Source organism: Polistes dominula, unplaced genomic scaffold, assembly GCF_049000335.1.
Source record: "Polistes dominula isolate Pdom_NZ unplaced genomic scaffold, Pdom_raw_medaka contig_15, whole genome shotgun sequence".
Classification (NCBI taxonomy): domain Eukaryota; kingdom Metazoa; phylum Arthropoda; class Insecta; order Hymenoptera; family Vespidae; genus Polistes; species Polistes dominula.
In genome coordinates this window covers 5,059,779-5,082,801 of record NW_028300915.1, presented here as the reverse complement: position 1 = coordinate 5,082,801, position 23,023 = coordinate 5,059,779, and the positions used below count along the sequence as shown (strand labels likewise).

The 23,023-nt window shown below is 25.7% G+C and overlaps 7 protein-coding genes across 9 annotated transcripts; 5 read left to right on the top strand and 2 right to left on the bottom strand.

Annotated features, from left to right (window-relative positions):
• Positions 1-706: 706 nt before the first annotated feature.
• Positions 707-4,683, top strand: spag (RNA polymerase II-associated protein spaghetti). 2 transcript variants are annotated; one of them, XM_015330433.2, is made up of 10 exons: positions 707-850; positions 996-1,147; positions 1,266-1,391; positions 1,485-1,726; positions 1,814-2,021; positions 2,099-2,344; positions 2,417-2,689; positions 2,767-2,959; positions 3,022-3,128; positions 4,556-4,683. In XM_015330433.2, exons 2-9 carry the CDS (start codon positions 1,004-1,006, stop codon positions 3,108-3,110), a joined length of 1,521 nt encoding a protein of 506 aa, XP_015185919.1. In that variant the 5' UTR covers positions 707-850; positions 996-1,003; the 3' UTR covers positions 3,111-3,128; positions 4,556-4,683. The 2 variants fall into 2 exon arrangements, with proteins under 2 accessions (XP_015185919.1, XP_089026461.1); XM_089170335.1 differs by lacking the exon at positions 4,556-4,683 and adding an exon at positions 3,318-3,446.
• On the bottom strand, positions 3,577-6,417 carry IFT54 (intraflagellar transport 54). Its single transcript, XM_015330414.2, is given in 10 exon segments — positions 3,577-3,731; positions 3,805-3,890; positions 3,984-4,109; positions 4,194-4,437; positions 4,510-5,033; positions 5,098-5,409; positions 5,482-5,594; positions 5,677-5,794; positions 5,912-6,018; positions 6,021-6,417. Coding segments are annotated over 10 exon segments (1,806 nt in total). The 5' UTR covers positions 6,046-6,417; the 3' UTR covers positions 3,577-3,580.
• A 258-nt stretch (positions 6,418-6,675) lies between these two features.
• On the top strand, positions 6,676-8,353 carry LOC107068980 (mitochondrial inner membrane protease ATP23 homolog). 2 transcript variants are annotated; one of them, XM_089170347.1, is made up of 6 exons: positions 6,676-6,764; positions 6,864-7,159; positions 7,244-7,289; positions 7,439-7,520; positions 7,646-7,870; positions 7,966-8,353. In XM_089170347.1, exons 2-6 carry the CDS (start codon positions 6,868-6,870, stop codon positions 8,173-8,175), a joined length of 855 nt encoding a protein of 284 aa, XP_089026473.1. In that variant the 5' UTR covers positions 6,676-6,764; positions 6,864-6,867; the 3' UTR covers positions 8,176-8,353. The 2 variants fall into 2 exon arrangements, with proteins under 2 accessions (XP_089026473.1, XP_015181346.1); XM_015325860.2 differs by having other exon boundaries at positions 6,730-7,159.
• A 224-nt stretch (positions 8,354-8,577) lies between these two features.
• On the top strand, positions 8,578-9,499 carry RpS15 (ribosomal protein S15). The gene is made up of 3 exons (XM_015330445.2): positions 8,578-8,716; positions 8,899-8,984; positions 9,107-9,499. The coding sequence occupies exons 1-3, from the start codon at positions 8,708-8,710 to the stop codon at positions 9,453-9,455; spliced, it is 444 nt and encodes a 147-aa protein (XP_015185931.1). The 5' UTR covers positions 8,578-8,707; the 3' UTR covers positions 9,456-9,499.
• A 283-nt stretch (positions 9,500-9,782) lies between these two features.
• l(3)neo43 (cytochrome c oxidase assembly protein COX16 homolog l(3)neo43) lies at positions 9,783-11,063 on the top strand. The gene is made up of 3 exons (XM_015330460.2): positions 9,783-10,034; positions 10,178-10,289; positions 10,844-11,063. The coding sequence occupies exons 1-3, from the start codon at positions 9,937-9,939 to the stop codon at positions 10,895-10,897; spliced, it is 264 nt and encodes an 87-aa protein (XP_015185946.1). The 5' UTR covers positions 9,783-9,936; the 3' UTR covers positions 10,898-11,063.
• On the bottom strand, positions 10,972-14,637 carry tos (Exonuclease tos). Its single transcript, XM_015330363.2, has 9 exons — positions 14,063-14,637; positions 13,814-13,933; positions 13,310-13,571; positions 12,989-13,210; positions 12,616-12,903; positions 12,337-12,541; positions 11,397-12,262; positions 11,178-11,280; positions 10,972-11,112 (listed from the first exon to the last, which is right to left on the bottom strand). The coding sequence occupies exons 1-9, from the start codon at positions 14,221-14,223 to the stop codon at positions 11,090-11,092; spliced, it is 2,250 nt and encodes a 749-aa protein (XP_015185849.2). The 5' UTR covers positions 14,224-14,637; the 3' UTR covers positions 10,972-11,089.
• Positions 14,638-14,952: 315 nt separating this feature from the next.
• Positions 14,953-23,015, top strand: Bsg25D (blastoderm-specific gene 25D). Its single transcript, XM_015331384.2, has 13 exons — positions 14,953-15,472; positions 15,892-16,198; positions 16,286-16,333; positions 16,416-16,546; positions 16,625-16,824; positions 17,041-17,280; positions 17,416-17,836; positions 17,927-18,101; positions 18,188-18,252; positions 18,368-19,258; positions 19,351-20,095; positions 20,189-20,289; positions 20,383-23,015. The coding sequence occupies exons 2-13, from the start codon at positions 15,943-15,945 to the stop codon at positions 20,515-20,517; spliced, it is 3,408 nt and encodes a 1,135-aa protein (XP_015186870.2). The 5' UTR covers positions 14,953-15,472; positions 15,892-15,942; the 3' UTR covers positions 20,518-23,015.
• The last annotated feature ends 8 nt before the right edge of the window (positions 23,016-23,023 follow it).

The window sequence follows — 23,023 nt, the reverse complement described above, 5'->3', positions numbered from 1 at the left end:
TTTCACTTGAAATCACTCAATTATAGATAAAAATACAATTATAAGTTATAAACTTAAAGCTGTAATAAAGAAATCGACGTTATTATAAATTAATAAATATTAATGAATATTATCGAACTGGAAGTTTAAAACATCTCGTTTTTCAAAAAAAACAAAACTATATTAACTTTTGATGCACACCTGACACTCGTCAGTTGAGAACTGATTCGGTAGTCAGTATCATCCCTTCGGATATGTTTTAACATTGAAGTCTGCTCGATCTCGATCCGATGGCAAGTACCCAAAATCTATAAGAGTTCGAATGTCAAGCTCATGCCGTATATTTTCAAACGTAAGTTTCTCATTTAAAATTTTTTTAGTAATCTAGCATCTCATTTTGCATTGGATCAAATACTATCACATCTTTCAGAAGCGCAAAAATATAAAAATTATTCATTTTCATCATAATAACTACATGTATTCATAATATTAGATTTTTATTGTTATTCGAAGTAAATTTAGAGACATTAGACTTTTATAAACTAATGTTCATGTTTGTTTACAATTTAAACTTAAATTTCTATTTCAAAATTGAATTTAAATGTATGTTGTATTCTTTTTCTACTTTATCGATAGATTTAACTATCGATAGAGCACTGTCTATCGATAGATCGAACTGCCATCTAGCTAGAAAATTTTAGTACTGCTGTCTAGAGCAAATCATTTATCCGGTAACCAATAACAACGCGTAACTGGTTAACAAATTTGTGATTTATAAGTTTTATACATTAAACTTAAGACTTATACCTTATATTTTTCTCTCTTTTAAGGTTAATTAATTAACAGTTTTGTTAATATATAACAATATATGGTAAGTAATGGATACATGAATCTACATGTTATAAAAATGATAATTGTTAATTTACATAAATAAATTAAAAGTTGTTATGATAAAATGAATATATGAAATCAGAATTAAAATATATCAAAATAATAATTATTTTTTCCTTCCATAGCATTAAATATGAGTGTTGATAAGTCTTTTTTATTACAAAAGCAAGTAAAAGATAATTCAGAAGATTTAAAAAGAGAATTTCTTAATTTGAAAACTTGGGAAGAAGAAATGAAACGTAAAGAGAAGGAACTTCTTGATAAAAGCAATGATCAAGTAAACTTAATCATATTTTATAAAAAAGAAACAATGAATATAATTATTAAACAATAATACTCATCCTTTTCCATTATATTATTTAAACTTTACAATAATGATGATATTCATTACATAGGTTTTACCACCAATAAGAAGTAAAAAGAAAAAGGTAATGCAAAAGCCTCCTGTGAAAGAAAAATGTAACGAAAATACAAAGCGAATTAAGTCAAGTGATTATTCCTCTTGGGATAAATTCGACGTGGTGAGTTATGAAATTTTTAAAATGCTTATATTTATAGTATATATTTAAAAACTATATTGTGTTTGGATACAAAATAATAATATTTAATTGAAGGAAAAAGCTTGCAAAGAAATAGATAAAACAGATTCATCAGATGAATCCGGAGAGGAATTGAATGAAGATGAATTAAAAAAGCGGCATGATATAGCAACAGAGCATAAACAAAAGGGCAATATACTCGTACAACAACAAAAATGGGACAGTGCCATTGCGTGTTATTCTGAGGCAATAAAAGTTTTTCCATACGATGCTGTCTTCTATGCCAATCGTGCTCTTTGTCATTTAAAAAAGGATAGGTATGTCGTCTGTAATATGTATATATTTTTTTAATGTTATAATATAATACTTATAATATTACAATATTGTATTTAATTTTATTATAGCTTATACTCTGCAGAAGCTGATTGTACTACAGCGATTCAGTTGGATTCACAGTATGTGAAAGCTTATCACAGAAGAGCACTATCAAGACTAGAATTAAAACAATATAAAGAAGCAAAAGAAGATTTAGAAAAAATATTGCAGTTAGAGCCATCTAATAAGGAAGCACAAGCCAAACTTGCTCAAGTCAATAAAAAATTGGAGCCTAAGGTTTATAATTAATATCAATTTTTTATAATATCAATTTAATTATAAATGTCTTTGACATATAAATATTAATTTTTCAGTCAATTATCATATCTGAAGAAAAGACGTCGAAGGAGACATCATTAGAAAAAACGATTGGTGAAAAAATTTGCAATTCTAATAAAAATATTAACAAGGAAATAAATAATAAGAAAACAGAACAAGATGTTGTAAATAAAACAATAAAAAACAAGACAAAATATATGCAAATTCCTGACTGGTTACCGGAGAAAGATAATGTCGAAATCATAGAGCCTATTATTAAACCACCTCATTTGCGTTCAAAAGTAAGGAAATTCCATTAAAATCATTATTATATTAAATGTAAAAATGTTTAATATTTGACTTTTCATTTATAGAAGCCAATGAAACGTATTGTAGTACAAGACGCAGAATTTGAAATTGCGACATGTAAAAAAGAAGTTCCACTAAATGAGACAGATAAAATTCAAAAAGCTGAATCATTTAATATGGTTGATGATAAAGTTGTTGCAAAGAACAACGTTTTAATTAAGTCTTGCGAAGTTAAACAAAATGTACCCGTAGAACTAAAAATTCCAAAAACAGCTGTACAATTTATTATAGATTGGCGGAGAAATAAATCATCGGAATATCGCTATCGTTACCTAAAAGTATTTAACTAATTTAATGTCGCGATAATATAGCCATAAATAATTATTTATGAAATTAATAACACTCTAAATTTCAGCAATTACCTTCGAACAGTTTGCCACAACTATTTCAAGATTCTATGGAGTCGGATATTTTCAGTGAGATTTTAGACATTCTTAGAACTGAATTCATACCACGAAAAAATTCGGTATATCAGTATTTGGAATGTTTAAGTCAAATAAAAAGATTTCGAGCACTTGTTATGTTTATTAATAATGCGGAGAAAGAGGGTATGTATATCGTGAATATTTATCTTTAACAAAATTATAAACAATCTATTCATTTTTTATAGGTATAAAAACTCTTATCGAGTATACTAAAAATACTGATAATATATCGGAAGAAAAACTAGAAAAATTATATGAAGTATACGAAATTTGATACGAAACAAAATTTTAGGTATGAATTAGATTGTAAATTTAATCTAGCTTTAACTTTATTACAAATATATGTATTTCATGGACTTTGTGAATATACAACCAAGTTTACTTACTAGTCTAATAGGCTGTAAATAGATAAATATCTATCTATATATTTGATGCAATAACAATAAGATTCATAAAAAACACTTTTGTTTTATTTTTACAGGTGCTAAATATTTATTCATTTATTCAAAATAACTTTACTTCCATATAAATATTTTATATTTAAAAATCAATAATATCCTTTAATATATTTACAAAATGTCTATTTACAAAAGTACAATTTATATTTTTATTACACACATACCTTCAATATTGATCACACTAAAGACGAAAATGTATATGAATTATTAAAAATGCTTTCTCTATATATCATATATTAAATATATTCCAAACGTTACAAAAAAATTGTTTTAAATAGTATATACTTTACATGTCACCGTTTAATAATCTCTGTATTTTTTGATTATTCTTTATTATTCTAGCTTTCGCTTGATAAATTTTACTTAATTGATCCTGAATATTATTGTCAATTTCTTTTAACGTCAACTGCATTGGATCTATTATTTCTTGTGTACGTCTGAAAATAATAAGTAACATATATGAATATATTTAATATATTTTGTATATGATGTTATTTACAGATATTATACATTTGTTCCTTTTCCAACTGTTTGCTTAGTTGATTATACTGATTTCTCCAATCATGTAATTCCTTTTGCATCATTTCTATATCTTCCTATATAAATAAATTACAGAACAAATAAACACTATTTAACATACATTTATATCAAAATTTATATCAATACTCTAGCATAAATTGAAACGATACCTGTAAATAATCCAACAATTTTCCTAAAGGATTCGTTGTACGAGTTAACATCTGTATTGTACCGCGCAATTTATCAATTTCTTTAATTGCAGCCTCATGATCACGCTTTGTACCTGCCTCCCATGCCTAAATTCAAAAATATTTATATTTTATAAAATACTTCTCAGAGTAATTAATTAACATAAGCATAAATAAATAAAAATATCTTACAATATCAACTTTTTTTGGTAAAACATCGACATTTTCAGTGTTGACCAATTCTCTTTGAGTTTCTAAAATTTGTGCTACAAGATGACCATGTTCTTGAGTTAATTCATGGTCAATTTTATAATTGCTCATATTTTCTAAAGTTGTTCCAATGCTTCCCTTGTTTTCTACGATCACCATATCTTCATTATCATTATCTTTTGTACTTGTATTTTCAATTATTACAGTAATGTTTCCTATAGGCGTACTAAAATCGAAATACATCATTTAATTTATAAATATTGTTTTATTAATAATTAATTTAATTAATATGTACTACCTTATTTCTTCATTAGGAATTAAGTCAGTTTTTCCTTTTATTTTAGGAGCAGCGGGTCTTGCGCTACTAGGTCTGGCAGTAGGTGGACGTAAAAATGTTCTTGATTTAGATGTACTAGGTTCTTGTTCACTATTAAATTTATGCTTCTGTAAATTGGATGCATGACTAATTGAATTTTCAAGTTCTGTTAATTGCGAATCAATATTTATATTTTCATATGTCGATTCGGATTCTGTTTTTAACTTTCCTTTATCTATACTTTCTATTGATTTCGTTGTAGGTACTATTTCCGATATCATTTTTATCGATTCCTTAGACTCACTTTCTTGTTTTGATAGCGTTCGTTTCCCCCTACTTGCGGATTCTTTTCTTTGAGAATGTTCATTCGATTTCTTCTCAGCATTTATATTTGTCAGAGATTTCCCTGTTTGTACTTCTGTGAGAACCGTGGAAGATACATGATTCTGTTTCTGTTTAATAGCCGAAGAATGTCTTGTTTTTTGTACTTGTTCATCTTCAAGTAACTGAGTAAAATAATAATTTATTTGTTATTTAATATGTTCAAAAATAAAATTTAGTTCAATTTACCTCGGTTGGTGGAACATCTATGCCATCATTACTCTTTCCCATATTATTTTCTTGACTTTCTTGTTTTATTACATCACTATTTTTATTGTTACTATCTTCTTCATTAGTTTTAGATCCAACTTTTCGTGTATTGCTATTTTTTGTCTGTGATCCGGGCGTATTCTTTTCTTTTTCAGTTGGTTTCCTCGTTTGTGATACCTGTCTAGTTGATTTCTTAGCAACATCGTCTTTAGTTATTTTTAATTTTGATGCTCCTTTTGATTTCTTTTGTAAACCTTTCTTATAATGTTCAATTGCCTCTGCACTGTTTACCTAACTCAATTATAGATATATATTATATAATATTATTGAAACATATGTTAGATAAGTATAAAAATGTTGTACTTTTTTATCAAGAGCTTTTCCAATAGCTTGTAAAAGTTCATTGGTTTTAGTAGCTTCTTGCCCGGAAACTATTTTACTTGCTCTTACTGTTAAATTATTCCCAGATATTAATTCTAAAAGATATAATTTTATATATTAATATAATATTTTAAATACGATTAGCTTACATGGAATGTTTAATTTCTTAGAACTTACTAACAACATCTATAAGTTTAGTTAAATACGCAACTTTGGACTCCTTATCTTTTATATTGTCTGAGTTTAATTCTTCTTCCGTGAATAAACCTTTTAAGAAACCAGTCTCCTGTATTATCTGTAAGAAAATTATCCATATAATTCAAATATTATTGATGAACAATTAAAATAAATATATAACAAAATAAAAATTATTAATTGAAAAACAGTATGAATAAATTGTTACAATTCATACAATTGATATAATATCATGAATAAATCTGAAAGGTGGTTTCCTCAGCAATTTTTCAGTTAACGGTGGCTTTTTAAAATATTTTCCAAGTAAATCTTGGGTTTTTTTATTACTTCTGGCTTCACGTCGTCTGTCATAGTTAAATATTGTTAAAATCATACGAAAAAGCGTGGAACTGTTCAAACTACTCCCCTTAAAATCTTGATAAGCTTTTTGTGGATATGTACAGTTGCTTAGCAACAACCACGTGGTTTAAACGTCAAATAATTAATCTTTATGATGTTCAAGGACTCTTATAATTTATTTACATTTATTATCAATAATTTTTTTTTTAATATTATATATTTTTCGTAATATTAACAAAGTTTAAATAATTATAAAATATAGAAAATATAAATATGCATATAATTCAAATAAATTATAATATTAATAGGGAGCAATCAATAAAAATTATCACAATTGATCTTCTCATTTATCTTTTAGTAACTAATTACATTTTCATATTATTGTCATAATATTCAAAATAAATTATGTACCCTATTTAATGCATCTTTTCAACAACAACAAAATGGTATTTATTTGCGTGAAAATTACGCTTGAAAATAATCTATCTTTAGAAATGATTTTTTCCAATAAAATAACATTTTTTCAAGATATAAAATAATCAACTCGCATGAAAATCTTTTATTTTTCAAATGAACTCATGATCATCAAAAATTGGAAAAAAATTGGAGCTAGAATATTTTAATAGTGTAAACTCTCTCTTGCAAACTCTATTCATCTATGATGTATGTATGTATATATATATATATATGCATTTGTCGTCTGCTATAGGATAACCTAACTTAAATAGAATGTAAAAATTTGATATGGATAAGATATTTGCTACAGTGATTAGTATAAAAAATACATAACAATTTTGTTAATATTAACGTGATTGATTTTATTTTTCTAGAATCATGACTGTCTTTAATTTTGTAAATAAGAAAGTGAATGAAAATCCATTAGATAATAATAAAGTTAATGAGAAGAAAGAAAGTCAAACAAATGATAGCAATGAAAATAAAAAATTTGATAAAAATACTTCTACAACAGAAGATTCAGTAGATAATGAAAATTGGGGTTATGATATGTACCCTGAAAGAAGGGGTACATATAAACCAACATTTTTAAAAAAATTATTCGGTGAAGGAAGGGAAGAAGTTGACAGATTGAAATGTGAAGGAAAAGTATACAAGTGTTTGAAAACTAGTATGTTATTTATATCTTCTACTATAATTATTGTTATTTTATTATTCTAGTTTTAATTTTTATATTTATTGTTTTATTATTTAGGTCCATTAATAAAACTTATGACGGCAGCATTAAAAAGTTCTGGATGGTAAGTAATCTTGCCAATGTATACTTATTACATCATTATAACTATTTTTATATTTAAACTAATACAATATTAGGATCTATTTTATATATAACATTTATAAAATTTAATTCAAGCAGTTAAAGTAATTAATTGTTTATTTATATTTATAGTGAAATTGATATTCGTCGTCATATTTCTTGTGAAGTATGTGATAGTTCTGTAACCGGTGGCTATGATGCAGAACTTAATCAGGTAAATGTTAGAATATTATGAACATTAAATTTTACAATTGTAAGATAATACATTTGGCCTTTAAATAGATAAATTTTAAAATAAAGTAAATGTCTGTTTTGTTAATATCTATATTACAATTTCAGATCGTTATATGTCAAAATACTGCTCGAAGTAAATCAAAAATACAGAGTGTATTAGCTCACGAAATGATACATATGTTTGACTATTGTCGCAACAAAGTGGACTTTGGGAACATTGATCATTTAGCTTGCACTGAAGTAAGAGCAGCTAATCTCTTGCATTGTAGTTTTATGAGTGCCATGATTCAAGGAAGTGCGTCTCCATTTCATATAAAACAAGCTCATCAAGTATGAATTACATTCTTATATATTATCGATAACTAAATCATGAAGATACACACATATATTTGACATTTAACAATGAAATTATATTAATTATATAGGACTGCGTAAAGAGCTTGGCAAAAGCATCTCTAATGGCAGTGAAAAATATAACAGAAGAAGAAGCTAAAATGGCAATCGAAAAAATTTTTCCTATGTGTTACAATGACTTAGAACCAATTGGACGACGTATTCGTAGAAACTCTTTAGATATTAACAGAGCATATATGGAGGCTCCACTTTATGGATATTTGCATGATGATAATAAATGATCTATCAAGAATTCATTTTACAAATATACGAAATCAATTTATTGGCTGCCGTAGGTTCTTCACTATAATTTTTACAAAGTTGATTAATGATATTGTAAATAATTATATTGACATTATATGGTTATTATTACCGCACTCTGTAGTTTAAAGTTATATAAATTTAAACAATAATTTTTAATCAGACTATATCATAAAATATTACTATAAAATCATATTTCATTCATCATCATTATCTTAACTTTATTGAATTCTTGGAAATTATTTTTTAAACGTATGAATATGATTGTATATAAAATAAAGTTTAAAATTTCCGCTGTTTTGGCTAATAATGGGATTGGTAGTCGTGGTTTAAACGTTAACCAATCAGAGCTATCAATTCAATAACACCGCCATCTATGAATATAAGAATGAATGATTGACCGACATTTTTTGTTTGGTTTTCTTTCTTTTGCACAGTATATGCCTTTATTTAATTTCTGTGAGAGTTAAGTGGAAGTGTGTTCTTTCGCTTGTAATTTTCGAAGGAAGAATCATGGCTGAAGTAAGTACATTTGTAAGAAAATCTATTAAAATTCATAGCATCAGCAATATAAAATAATAATATAGTGCATTTTATAAATGTTCTTATCATAATATATGTTGTGCAAGGAATATTAACGTATAACAATGTGGTTAGATTGAACATAACCAATTCCTACAAGTATTTTTTTTTGCATATTTCAGGCTGATGAAACTCAGAAGAAAAAGAGGACTTTTCGGAAGTTCACCTTCCGAGGAGTTGATCTCGACCAACTCCTGGATATGCCAAAGTATGCTTTCATTATTAGTATGATATATTTATAATTGAATTTTGCTTTCATCTATACTTTAATCATAACATTGCTCATTAAGAAATAACAACTATTTAAATTTCTTATTATTATTATTTTAGTGAGCAACTTATGGATTTGATGCACGCACGTGCTAGAAGACGTTTCTCTCATGGGTTGAAACGTAAATCGATGGCACTTGTGAAGAAGTTGCGTAAAGCCAAAAAAGAAACTCCTCCCAATGAAAAGCCAGAAATTGTTAAAACACATTTGCGTAATATGATCATTGTTCCAGAAATGGTAGGTTCCATTGTTGGAGTTTACAATGGTAAAACATTCAATCAGGTTGAAATCAAACCAGAAATGATTGGCCATTATCTTGGAGAATTCTCTGTTACTTACAAACCAGTTAAACATGGAAGGCCCGGTATTGGTGCCACTCATTCTTCAAGATTTATTCCACTTAAATAAAATGTATTTTTAAGATAATAAAATATAAAAATACTTCATTTTAATTTTATTATTATTTTATAGAACAAATTTCTCCAATATTTGTATAACTATTGCTAAGATTATTTCATATAAATGAAAGTAAAAAATCGGATAGATGAACAAATAGCATACTACTGATATTTAATTGAAATTAGACTATTTGAAGAGCTAAAATTAACTCAAAATAAAGTTAACGTAACGATTCAATTACATGTATATGAAAAAAATATTTGATTAAATTTTATTTAATTTTATCTCAAAACCGATGTGCAGTGGCGCCATCTGATTTTGTAGTTTTAAAATTAAGTTTATAAATAAAGATACGTGCTAAAGAGGTTAGTAAGGTTAAGAATTCACATGGTTAAATTTAGTAAAACTTAAAGAGTAATTTATTTCATCATTAAAGTTTGATCAAATATATTATTATTTTTATTAAGAAATAAGTATATTAGTTAACGTGATGTCACTCCTTAAAAATAAAACATTACGTTATGGTGTTCCATTTGTAATTTTAGTCGTTGGTGCATCATTTGGGCTCAGAGAATTTACACAGTTGAGGTGAAGAAAAAGTCGTTTTTATTTATAATTTATCATATTATTTTATAAAAGAATAATAATGGAATTATAAGATGTCAAGACTAATTTGTTCTAATTTATTTTCGTATTTTTATAAAATTTAATAATATTAGATATTATTTTAGATACACGTATAGACAACAAACAGCGTATTATACAGAAGCAAAGAAATTAGGTATAGAAGTTAAAAAACCAGGTGAAGTTACTTTAGAAAGCGAATATGAAAAAGTGAAACAAGTATGTTATAAACTACAAATAATATTACAATGTACAAGATATCTTAGTCCATATCAACTATTTTTATATTTAAATGAACAAAGTTGATCTTTACAAATTCTTTAAACAAATTAATAACTTCGGAATATGTTTCTTTCTAAGCTATTTAATTTTTATCTTTAAAATTTTTACTGTGTTTAATATTAGCTATGAAAAAATTAAGATGTTGATATCAATCGAGACACCCTGTCCATAACATAAATACTTCATAGTTAAGTTACGTTATACGTCATATTAAACATTAGCAATCAGTAGTGTACTTTGGGTTTAGAAATGTGTTTTTACAGCTAATGAATTATTATTACTTAAATGGAAACCTCAATGAAAGAGGCTCATCACTTCACGTATTGATTAACAAGATAAATTTTATAGAAATAATCTAAATTTTATTTCAAATGTTTTTTTATGTATTATAAAAGCTTTATTACATTCGTATTTTTTAAAATTAAAAGCAGTCAAATATATACAAAATTGAATGTTATATATATATTTTTCTTTTTTTATTACAATTTTAGATGAATATTGATAATTGGAAAAATGTAAGAATACCAAGGCCCTGGGAAGAATAAATAAAAAAACTCCTCAACAATAAGTTATTTCTAGCATAAAAAATAGGCAGTATGTTTTAATGTAAAACTTGGCAGTGCTAATGTATGATTCGAATAACACTCATAATGATAACAGATTCAGAAATATATAACAAGAATATTTTTAAAAACACATTCATTCAACATATGCATATTGTCCACATTTAATTGATTTCAATCTAACTTTAATGGCTCTTCTGTAAGTATAAAAATTTATTTTATAAATATCTAATATGTAAATAATTTTAATAGAAAGACTTACTTCTCTTAAATCCGAACATATTTAATAAACTTAATTGTCCACGTTCAGAAGATATTCGTTTACTTCTAGGAATTTGTTTAGGTGTCAATTTTTTATTGGTTTTCTGAAAAATATTAAATTTAAAAAATTACAAAAATATTATGCATAAACTTTTTATATATAAGTATAATTAAAATTTTTGTAATATGAATACCGTAAATACGCTAATAATATACAAACCGTTTGAGAACTTGTTTGTGGCCTTTTGATGGTTTTTTCTGAGTGATTGTCAATCGATTTATTTAATTTAATATTAGAAAATTTAAATAGAGTACTCGTATTATCTTCTATACTATTTTGGCTAACCGAATAATCAGATTCTGAACTAGGACTGCACGATTGCGGTATATTACAATTATAGTTATTTATATCGTCGTTAATACTTAAATCTATTTTTTCTACTTCATTCGTCGAAGTAATTAAACTTCTTGATTCTTTTGCATGATTGGAGGAACAGATACCTTGCTTAGTAATTGTTTCTTCTATAATATTTCTTTCATGAATCATACTTTCATTTTTGTTAACTAATGTACTTGTATTTGATTGGTTAGCATCTATGGAATGTGCATTATTTACATTATTAAATTCTATTGAATATTTTAGGTTATTTTTATCTTCATCTATGTCCATTTTCATCTTTTTAGGAGTATGATTTATACATCGTTCATCATTTTCCGAATTGATATTCTCGTCGTTATTACTTGCATTACTTTTATTCATATCTTCGCTCTTATTCGTAAAAAATTTACTTTCCGTAATGTCATTTTCATCAATAATTGTTTTTTGAAATTGCTTTAATCGACCAAATTTTGTCTTACTTCTACGTTTAAATAATAAACTAGGAGAAATTTGATTAACATTAACATTAACAGACGTTTCTTTAATGAATGGATTTCTACTTAGTATTGGAGATTTTTGTTCATTCACATTAGGTGAATTCTCATCTGTAGATTGTATTTGATTTTCAGTTTCAATATTTTCTTCGGATTTGTATGCGTCTAAAATATCTTTTTCATTTAATTCTTGATAGTTTGTAGTATTTACAACTAAAATAAAATAGATATTTATATTAGTTTACAATAAATAGTTCATATAAATTAGATACAGTATAAATAATTACCATGATGATATTCTCTTTTTTTTATATTAGTAGATTTTTTTCTCGTATTATCCGGTTCTTTTATACACAAATAATTCTCAAAATTGATTGGTTCTTTTTTGGTTAAAAAGTTTTCTATACTTTGTCTTGGTTTATAATTGGGCGACCAGATGCTTATGTGCTTTGGTATCACACTCAGAATATTTGGATTTGGATTATTGAATTTCTTAAATAAATTATTAAACAAATAAATACACTTTAATATTTACAAAAATATATGTAACTATTTATATATTATACCTTTTTTATATCAGGATCAAAGTCATGAAGCATTTCAAATGTAAACGGATCACAATTACCATAAGCAAGTTGCAATGCTGTATCAGGGTCTATTTCATCTCCAGCATGGTGTAATTGTTCTTCAGAAACATCAGGTGTAGGAGGATTTAAACGTACTTGTTTTCTTTGTAAAGGACAAAATACTAATTGATGTTTGAACGTTATAAATGCTTTTATGAAATTGTCTCTATATTCCTTTGATACATCTAAAGATCTCATTTTCAGACAATATCCTAAATTAGTAAGAGCCTGTAGAAATAGCAATATTTATAATTATTACTCCTTTTCTCTCTTTATGTATAATTTTATATTATAATACCATATAGTAACTAACATTGTATATATCACAGTTCGAATTATTAATACTTTGAATGAATTTTTTTGCTTTAATTAATCCTATACCTCGAAGTGAGGCTAAATAATCGCATCCAGATAAAATGCACATATACATAAATTTATCAATATTAAAGTCTGCTAACTGTACGCCCATAGCAAGATGTAGTTTGTCTTGTTCAACAAGCAAACCATTACCATTCTGATCCATTTTAAAAAACACCTATAATTATAATATAATATTAATCATTCCTTTTTCTCAGTTTAAAATCATTATCCTTATCATATAAAAAAATAATAAATGAAATAAAATTGATTATACCTTTTTACAGCCAAACAATATTAAATCGCTATCTTCTGTGATAACAACGTCCGCTATTCCACTAATGTTAAGATATGCTAACTGTGCATCAGCTTCATACGGTGCTACAATGCAATCAATATTAAAGCTTTGACATGTTTTAATTAATTCTAAAGCTATTTTGTGTGTTACATCTATCGATTGTACTAAAAGATTTCTGCCTTCTGCATTTCGTCCGGCTTGTATTAATTGTGCAGCTTGCTGACGTTTTATATCTCTCTTTCTAAAAGCATACAAGATATTTTATATTAAAATTAATAATATCATTGATAACTCCTTGCACTATAACTACGTGTGAGACTAGTGATATATTTTATGGTTCAAACATAAAAAACACAAGTCTTATTTAAATCTTATAGATAAAATACAAGAAGCACGAAATATAGCACTGAATATAACACACAACTCCATGTGTTAAATCATATTGAAAAGAGTTAAACTGATTTTGTTAAAAACTTTACATACTTGTGCCTTTGGGCTTCGATTTCTGCTTTAGCTGGCAAGTGCCGTCCATCGAATACAAGAATAGGTTTAATATTATGTTTCAAAAGCATTCGTATAAATTTCATACAATATATTATATACCTAAAAATTAAAAGTTTAAAGTCAATTGTTCTTGAAGGCAATTAAAATGAACGTAAAGTCAAGACATGACTTAAATAAATTAAAAAATAAATTTTAAAATTAATTATAATACATAAAATAATTGCTTACCCATCTGTTGGTTCCCCTAACAATAATTTATCAGCGCAAGGATATATACCTTTGTGTAACCAACAATAACTATCAATAGCAACAGATTGACCAGCAAATTCATTTATATTTGTTTTTCTAGAAGATTTCTCCAAAAACGATAGTAATCCAGTAATACCCATATTTTATAATATTTTTAAAACAAGGCTACATTTATTCTCTCTTTACAATGTTTTATTAAAAAACACTTAAATAAGTAACTGTAAATATTTCTTTCACTTTCTCTCTCTCTTTCTCTCTCCATGTGACTGTTACGCTAGGGTTGTTATTACCGCCAAATTTTAAGGTAATGTTTAAATGTACAAGTTTATAGGTTATATCGTCCAATCAGAAACGAGGTATTGTAGAACAACAACAGTATTGGAGCATACAATAAGTATTATCTATTAGAGTTCATGTCCCATTTTTTAAACATTAAATTATATATAAAATTGAATTTAGAAAAATAATTACATTATTATTCATATGAAGTATTGAAATAATTTAAAAAATTAACTTTAATAAGTCAAAGGTTCATTTAATTCCTTCTTAGTTATTTTAGTGATTAATATTAATTCAAAATGAACTATTTAAACACTTTTATTTTTAAATAATTTATTAGTATGTATACAACATTGAAATTAATTTAATTTGTGACTATTTTATGGGTTTAAATTAAAATAAAGAAAAGATGTTATTTTTATTACATCTGGTTATACATTAAAATTGCTATGTGTCACTTGTTATATAGTGCGTGTATGTATATGTATGTATATATATTATGCGTAAGCTTAATTTCAAATGAACGTACAAATCTGGCAGTTGGTTTATGGTTCATATTGTCATACTGTTCGAAAAGAATTTTCAATATATTGCGTCGTATAGTAAAATAAATTTTTGTTTTTATTTATCTTAAATTTGTAAATATAAATAATTTTTGTTTCCACTTTATTTAAATAATAGTAACAACAATAATAATAATATCAATAACAATAATAACAATAATAATAATAATAATAATAACAATAAATATGATTAAAGTGGTTAGAGAATTTAATGGATCTAATAATTAGAGTTTACGGTAGACTGTTCAAAGTACGCTAATATGACAGTGTATTTATTTGCATGTGTATGTATATTTAGGCGTATATCAATGTCAATTGTATGTCACAATAGTAGGTTATGACCATTTACGACACAAGTATATTGAATGTAGTTAGGAATAACCTAAAGGTTAATAGTTGTGAGGGAATAGACTTCTTTTTTGCTAATATTATTCATAATAGGTGTTAAAAGGAGTTGTTATACATATTTTACTTTAGATGATTATTCATAATAATTTAATGAAATATTAAAAAGTTATGGAATTATAGCAGGTGTGATATAAATAAGGTTAATGTAATTAAATCATTTTTATCTTATCATTATATTAATTGCGAACAAAATAATGTTTAAGTGTAGTTTCATTTTGATTATAAAGTGTATACGCATTTTGTACTTATGGTAAGGACAGTAAAATTTATTGAATAATATTTCTTTATTATTACATTAATAGAAATTATGATTAATTATAGTTTTATTTTGCTTATCAAATGTATGCGTGTCTCACAATCATAATATAGACGGTAAATACCATAAAATAATTTATTCTCTTATCGTTCTATTAAATGCGAAAGAAATTATGGTTAATTATAACTTTATTTTTTATATTAAATATATATTTTCATTTTCGTACTCGAAGTATAGATTTTTAATATGCATTTAATTACACTGACATTAATCCTTAAATAACATAATTATTTTTAATGTAGATATACTGTAAAATCTTTAAAAAAATTATCAAAGAACGATGAAGGGATGCCATGGATGAACATAACAATGGTCATTACGAACAACAGCTTCTCGCTGTATTTGAAAGTTGTTTGATGAAAGGGCAAACGGAATTGAAAGAAGAGGATTTATCGTCCTTATGCAATAAATTACAACTTGATGATCATGGAGATGAATTAAAGGAATGCATTAAAAAATGTATTCCAGGAAAATGTTCAATTTCATTCCAAGACTTTCGAGGAGGATTATTACTTTTGTTGGCCAAAACGCAAGAACTATTAACTCAAGGTAACATAGAATGTATGGTACAATTATAACAAAAAGTTAATATAATTAATGATAATAACAATGATAATAATATTTATTACTTTTCAGATTCAGATATTCAACAATCACACATGAATGATTGTAATACAAAAACAGGTGATTTATTTAAAATTTACTGCACATCTTATTTCATGATAACAATAATTTATTATTTTCATAAGTTAAATATATTTTGTAGGTTTGATATTAGATAAAAATCGTTTGAAAGATTTATGGCATAAAGTTAACGTATGTTTCAAAGAAAATGCAGATACTTCGGATAAATATTTTATGTCCAATCATCGAGAAACATCCGCTCTTCCAGAACAAGTAATTACATCTTCACTTATTACAATTTTATAATAGTAATACACGAAAACGAACATAATTATTTTTTCTTTTCTATAGATAGCTCAACGTATATTCGAAAAACTTGATCAGAATAGCGATGGTTTAATTAGTTTAGACGAGTTTCTGGATATATTTAAAAATCAAACTATTTTACAAGAAGAATTGATACTTCCTTGCAAAGATATATCAGAAAAATGTTTAACTAATTCGAAAGAAGATAAATCTGATTATGACACACTTCAACATCGTGATTCAGGGTATCGTATTTGAATACATCAATTTTAATTAAATATGTTAAATGCTAAGTCTCTTTTGTCGAGTTTTTTGTTTAACTTAGCCACAATAATTTGTTAATTGTAGATACATATATATAAGAATGTTAGTCACTAGTGACCGACATATCACTTAATGTATTAAATATTTACTAAATTCATTTTTTTATTTGTATTAATTATTAATATTATTAATTACAGGTTTATTCAACATAGTATTGTTACCGATATGTGGAAAATGGCTGGTATTTCTGATGCAGCTTCTCTGTTATCCGATTTGGGATATAACACGTCGAGTATTAATTTAAATGATTTAGTTACCACTTTATGCGACGAACTGAAAAGTCTCAATGATTCTATCATTAATACAGATATTCAGCCACATATTAGTTTGTTGAAAGGTGTTTTAATTCTTTATAAGGAGGAACTACGTAACTTGAAGTAAGTTATAAGCAAGCAACTGTTTTTTAATAATAGTTCGATACAGATGTTTATGAAGTTTTATACAAGATATGATAAAAGTATTTGTAACATCTAATGGTATTATATGTATATTTAATTGTATTGTTTTTATAGTATTTTGATAGAAAATATAACAGGCGAGAGAGATAAATTACGAGTTGATTTAATAGAAGCTAATGAGAGAGCGAACTCTTTGGCACAAGAAATTGATGATCATCATTTTCGACAAGAGGAAATTAAGCAAAATTTGTTAAAGCAAATTGAACACAAACATTCAGAAATTATAAAGGATTTATCAAATCAATTAAGTTTGGAACGTGAAAGCAATGCTACTACTTTAAAAGTTAAAGAATTACAATTGCAAACACAGCAACAAGAAAACTATCAAAATAAAAATAAACTTTTGACTGCTTTACAAGATAATCAAATTTTAGAATCAGAAAATGAAAATCTTCGAAATCAAATTGATAAACTTAAAGAATCAAACACTGAATTGCTGATGCGAATTAAAATGCTCGCTGCAGAACACGATGAGGTATTATATAAATAAATAATTATAGCATTCGTAAAGAGACATTATGATTTAAATAACATAGTTTTGTTTTAATTTTTCTATCATTTTTAGGTCGAAGATATAGATGCAAAAAAAGAGGAACAAGTTCTACATTTAATCGATCGTATGAAACAATTGCAATCAGAAATAGTATCCTTGCGTGATCATAACGATGAGCTTACTATACAATTAGATATTTCAAGATCACTCGAAGATGAAACTAATCTGCGAGCAATTAAAAATGAAGGTAATTAATTTCTATGTTAATTTATTCTTTTTTCTTTTAACGATATTTGTTGGATAACAATATTATTTTATTTATAAATTTCATAGTTGACACTGCTGTCACATCAGAGATGAATACCAATATAGAAACAACGTCACAGCAAGAGGAAATTGTAAGTAATAAATATTTTGATAAATACTTTATTATATTTAAATGAAATTATAATCTCGGTAAAAATTCGTATTTTCATGTATAATTTGATTAAATACGTATGTGTTTTTTTCTAGATATCCTGCAGCAATAATATAAATAATAAAATTGAAGTAGATAGAGTTGAGATAGATACAACAAATAATAAAGAACAAATTATATGCGATCTAAAAAATATGCTCATAAAATGTGAGAATTGTTCTTGTGAAAATTGTGATTATAAGGAAGCAATATCATCTATTATTTGCGGTCAATCAAATTTCAATTCGTTTTCATTAAATGATGATATAGATTTTTCTAAAAGTCTAGCTTCCGAACTTGAGACTGAATGCGAAGAGAGGACGAGTGAATCGTTAAGAGATTTTGTTGTTTCTAAATCTAATAAAACAACAACGTCGTCTACGAAAAGAGCGATGCATAATAGTAATGATTCAATGATTTATCATACGGATACAAATTTCACTCACGCGGATATTAAATTATTACAAAATAAAATAACTAGCCTTCGAGATTATCCACCTCGTAAAGAAGAATATTCTATTACCGATCATACAAAGAATTTAAAAGATAAAGATATAACGTCCAATTATAGTGTGCCTTGTAATGATCCTGATAAGAAGAATAATATGACTTTGTCTAACAGTGATAATTCCCTTACTAATTTAGTTTATCAAGAACAAGAAAATTGGTGGCAAATGGAGAAGAAACAGTTGACTGAAAGGTGTTTAGAATTAGAAAAAAGTCTTGATTTATTGAAAGCCGAATACGAAGAATGTGAAGAATATTGGGCTGCTAAGTTAGAGGAGGAGAGACAGTTGTTCGAACAAGAACAAAAAATAAGCGATGAAAAATTTTCAGAACTTATTGCCAAAATGGCAGAATATGAAGAATTAATTAGTCCGGTAGATAAAGTTAAAAATGGTGGTCGTTTATCTCCCATAGAAGAAAAATATAATTTGGAACAGCAGGTAATTTTTTTATCTTTTTCATTATTTATCTTTCAAAATAATATAATTGAAAATTTTAATTTAAAATTAAAATATATTCTTTGCAAATATAGTATTTAGATTTGGAAGAAGAATTCGACCAATGGAAAATTCAAATGGAAAAGGATATTTCGGAGAAGAATAAAGAAATTAAAAGTTTATTTGAAAAATTGAAAAAAATGGAAAAAATAAAAAAAATGGACAATTCGACCCAAGTGTCAGATGACATTTTCCAACCTGTCTGCACTTTTTGCAATCATATTCCCCCCATGGATGCATTTAACGTCGAATCATATACACAATTGCAATCGAAGACGTTCAAATATGATGGGGATACATGTAATAATGTTACAGATAGATTCAAAGGGGATCACATATTTAAAAATCCAATGCCTTCTAATCATTTCACGTCGCAAGTTACAAAGGAAGATAGCGTAGGAAATTATCACTTAGATCAATTATCGTGTATTAAACAGGATACAAATAGTATAGATAAATGTGAGAAATCTGAATCAGAAGATAAAGGATTGAATAATATTTCTGAACATACGTTTATAGAAAAAGAAGGAAAGAGAAGTAAATCGAAGCATAATACATCAAAAAAAGATTATTCATTGATACAGGAATTAATTAAATCGCAAATTTCAAACGGCATACATTGTCAATGTTTGCAAGATACTGCGCAGAAACAAGTATGTAATATCGACATTAATATATTGGAAAGTTTGACTATGAAATTACAGATTCAAGAACGTAAGAAACGCCAATTAGAAGAATACTTTAGACAACAACAGCATCATATAGAACAAGTATTGCATCGTAAGTTATTATTGACATTTTTATTAATATAATATTTCTCAACTTGATTGGATTTATTTAGAAATATGTATTTTCATTTTGTTTGAATTATAGAAACTTTGTCGCAGCATCAAATAGAGGTATGTGAATTACGGTGTCTTCTTTATAATACTCAAGAAAAATTACAAGTCCAAATTCAAGCTAATACCGAACAGGTACGTTCTTTTATTCATATTAACTTTTTATTTTGTTATGTTGTTTATTAAATAGTGATAATGTGTAATTAAAAATGATTTATATTTCTATAGGCTAAAAGATTAGCCGGAGCTGATATACTAGCAAAGGATTTGTTTATAGAAAATGCATATCTAATAGAAAATTTAAAGAGACTCAAGCAACATTGTTTATTATCAGGAGTTAACTGTGAATCTACTTCGATATGATACTTCTGTTATCTACAACTATGATGATGTTATCTATATAACAATGATGCATCACTCAGGGATAGGTAGATTTAGGAAGTATTAAAAGAGCAATACGCATGTAAGAATAATATAATACAATACGGTATACTTAGCTGTTAAACAATATTCTGTACCATGTACAGAGATTGCATATAAAATTTATAATGCACGGGTTAAAATTATTCAATGAAAGTTAAGCTTTTATATATATATATATGAATGTAGAAAGAAAAAAACAAGAAAAAGGATAAAGAATAATAATTTGTTCCTAACATAAAAGCAAAGAAACACAGAAATTTAATGTACAGTATTGTAAAGACGATTAGAACGTTATCACTTTCACACATTATGTATATTTGCAACGTTTATTATATATACATACATATATATATTTGTAGGTTCTAATAATAATAATAATAATAATGTGTTAAACATTTATAATTCTTAATTACTTAGAAAATAATAGCAACGCTTTAACGATTGTCATATATTGAATGGTTAACGCTTATGGAATGTAGATAAAATTTAATCAAGTTTTCTATCGTCATCGTTATACATCAAAAGATTCCTCATTTAAATGAGATAAATTCTGTAAAATTTAATTAGTCCAAAAAAATTGTAAATAATATACTTTGTCTTCTAAGTATATTATAATATACTTCAGAATTTATGGTATCGGATGATAGGCAGAAAAATATTTTGTATCATTATAAAACCTTTTTTTTTCATTCACAATATTTTCGTTCGCACCTGTGGTTACCTCTTATTAAATCGGTATGATTTATTTTTAATTTTTATTTCTTTCATCCAAAAATAGGCATTTTTAAGGAAAACTAGTTTTAAGATAAATTACTATCATTATTTATATTAGATGGTTTCAAAGACATATAGTTCTTTCGTTAACATCTTATTTAAATAAAAAGGAAGTATTTATTTTTAGATTCTATTTTTTTGTCTTTTTTTTCAGTGAATGTGCCAAAGAAGAATATTAACTAAGTTTTGAATTTAATATTAAAGAATTTCCGCTTTTTCTTCATTTGTACGTATACATGTTGCATATACTCATATATGTATAAATTAATATGTTCGAAACGTAAAGATTAATAATTATTTTATTATTATCAATAATTTTTTGTTTATCCAGCAAATATTTTTTGAAATAAGACGTTTGATATCATTTTCGAATCGCATAACTAATCATCGTATTAACGATATCGTTACAACGAAAAAAAGAAAAAAATATTTTTATTTGGGGTTAAATAAATCGATAGAAAAAAATAATTTTTTTTTTTACTAATACAAGTCTTCTATATATACAAAAAAAAATGTTGTACCTGTCTACTTTGATATGAAGTTCAACTATGCCTTAATGATTAATTTTGATTTAGATTACACGTTATTTCCATTGAAAATATTCATTATTAATTCTTCATATAATGTGCACGAGTGTTTCTATATAAATGAAATTATTTAGAATGAGCATAAAGCAATTCAGTACCAATACCAATATACATATAAACCAATGGAACCCAATTACAGTTTATGCTACATTTGCAGAACCATTCATTCGCCATTCCAGTATACAACGAAAATTTAGAATTTAATAGAATGTTTCATAATATATGCATTTATATATTATCATATTATTTACTAGATAATTATTTTTTTTTTTTATTTAAAATAATGATTCCCTTTCGGGATACATGGGGTGCGTCGACCCGTACTAGATAATTATTATATTTCTTTCCTTCTTTAACAATTAAAGTAATTATTTTATTTTTATGGCAAAGAAAAATTTCTGGCTACAAAAATATGTTTTAATTTCTTCTAATTCGTTATAAGAAGCTAGCAATATTACAAATAATTCAATTTATATCTTGAAAGAGTATGAGAAATGCGTGATACATTAAGTTGATCGATTTCGTTATAATTATATCCCGATAATTTCTTTCTTTTATATAATAATATTATTAAATAATATTAAATATAATATATTATTACATATTATAAAATAATTTAAAATATTATTATACAATACAAATAATTTCCTTGCCTTATATTAAATGCGTATATTATTATTATTATTATTATTATTATTATTATTATTATTATTATTATTATTTAACATTAATCTTTAGTTTTATTTAGAGACAAATTGTTCGATCGCTAGCAAACCCAACACACGCATGGCAATACACGCAAATACATACACACGTGTATTTCTAGGAGATATTTTTAAAATCTATAAAAATAATTATACTTGTAAGTTGCGATAGTATGCAATTCTATAAAATATACACGATCGTATTCGATTTGAACATAATGTATAATAACGAGTTATGCAAAATTTATTTATAATGTAATATTTGTATAAATAAAATCTCACTGATGCCCCATAATAATTAATACTAATAATGAACTTTCGATTACATTGATTTCGTATGATAATAAATAATCAAATAAATATGCAATGATAATTTAATCG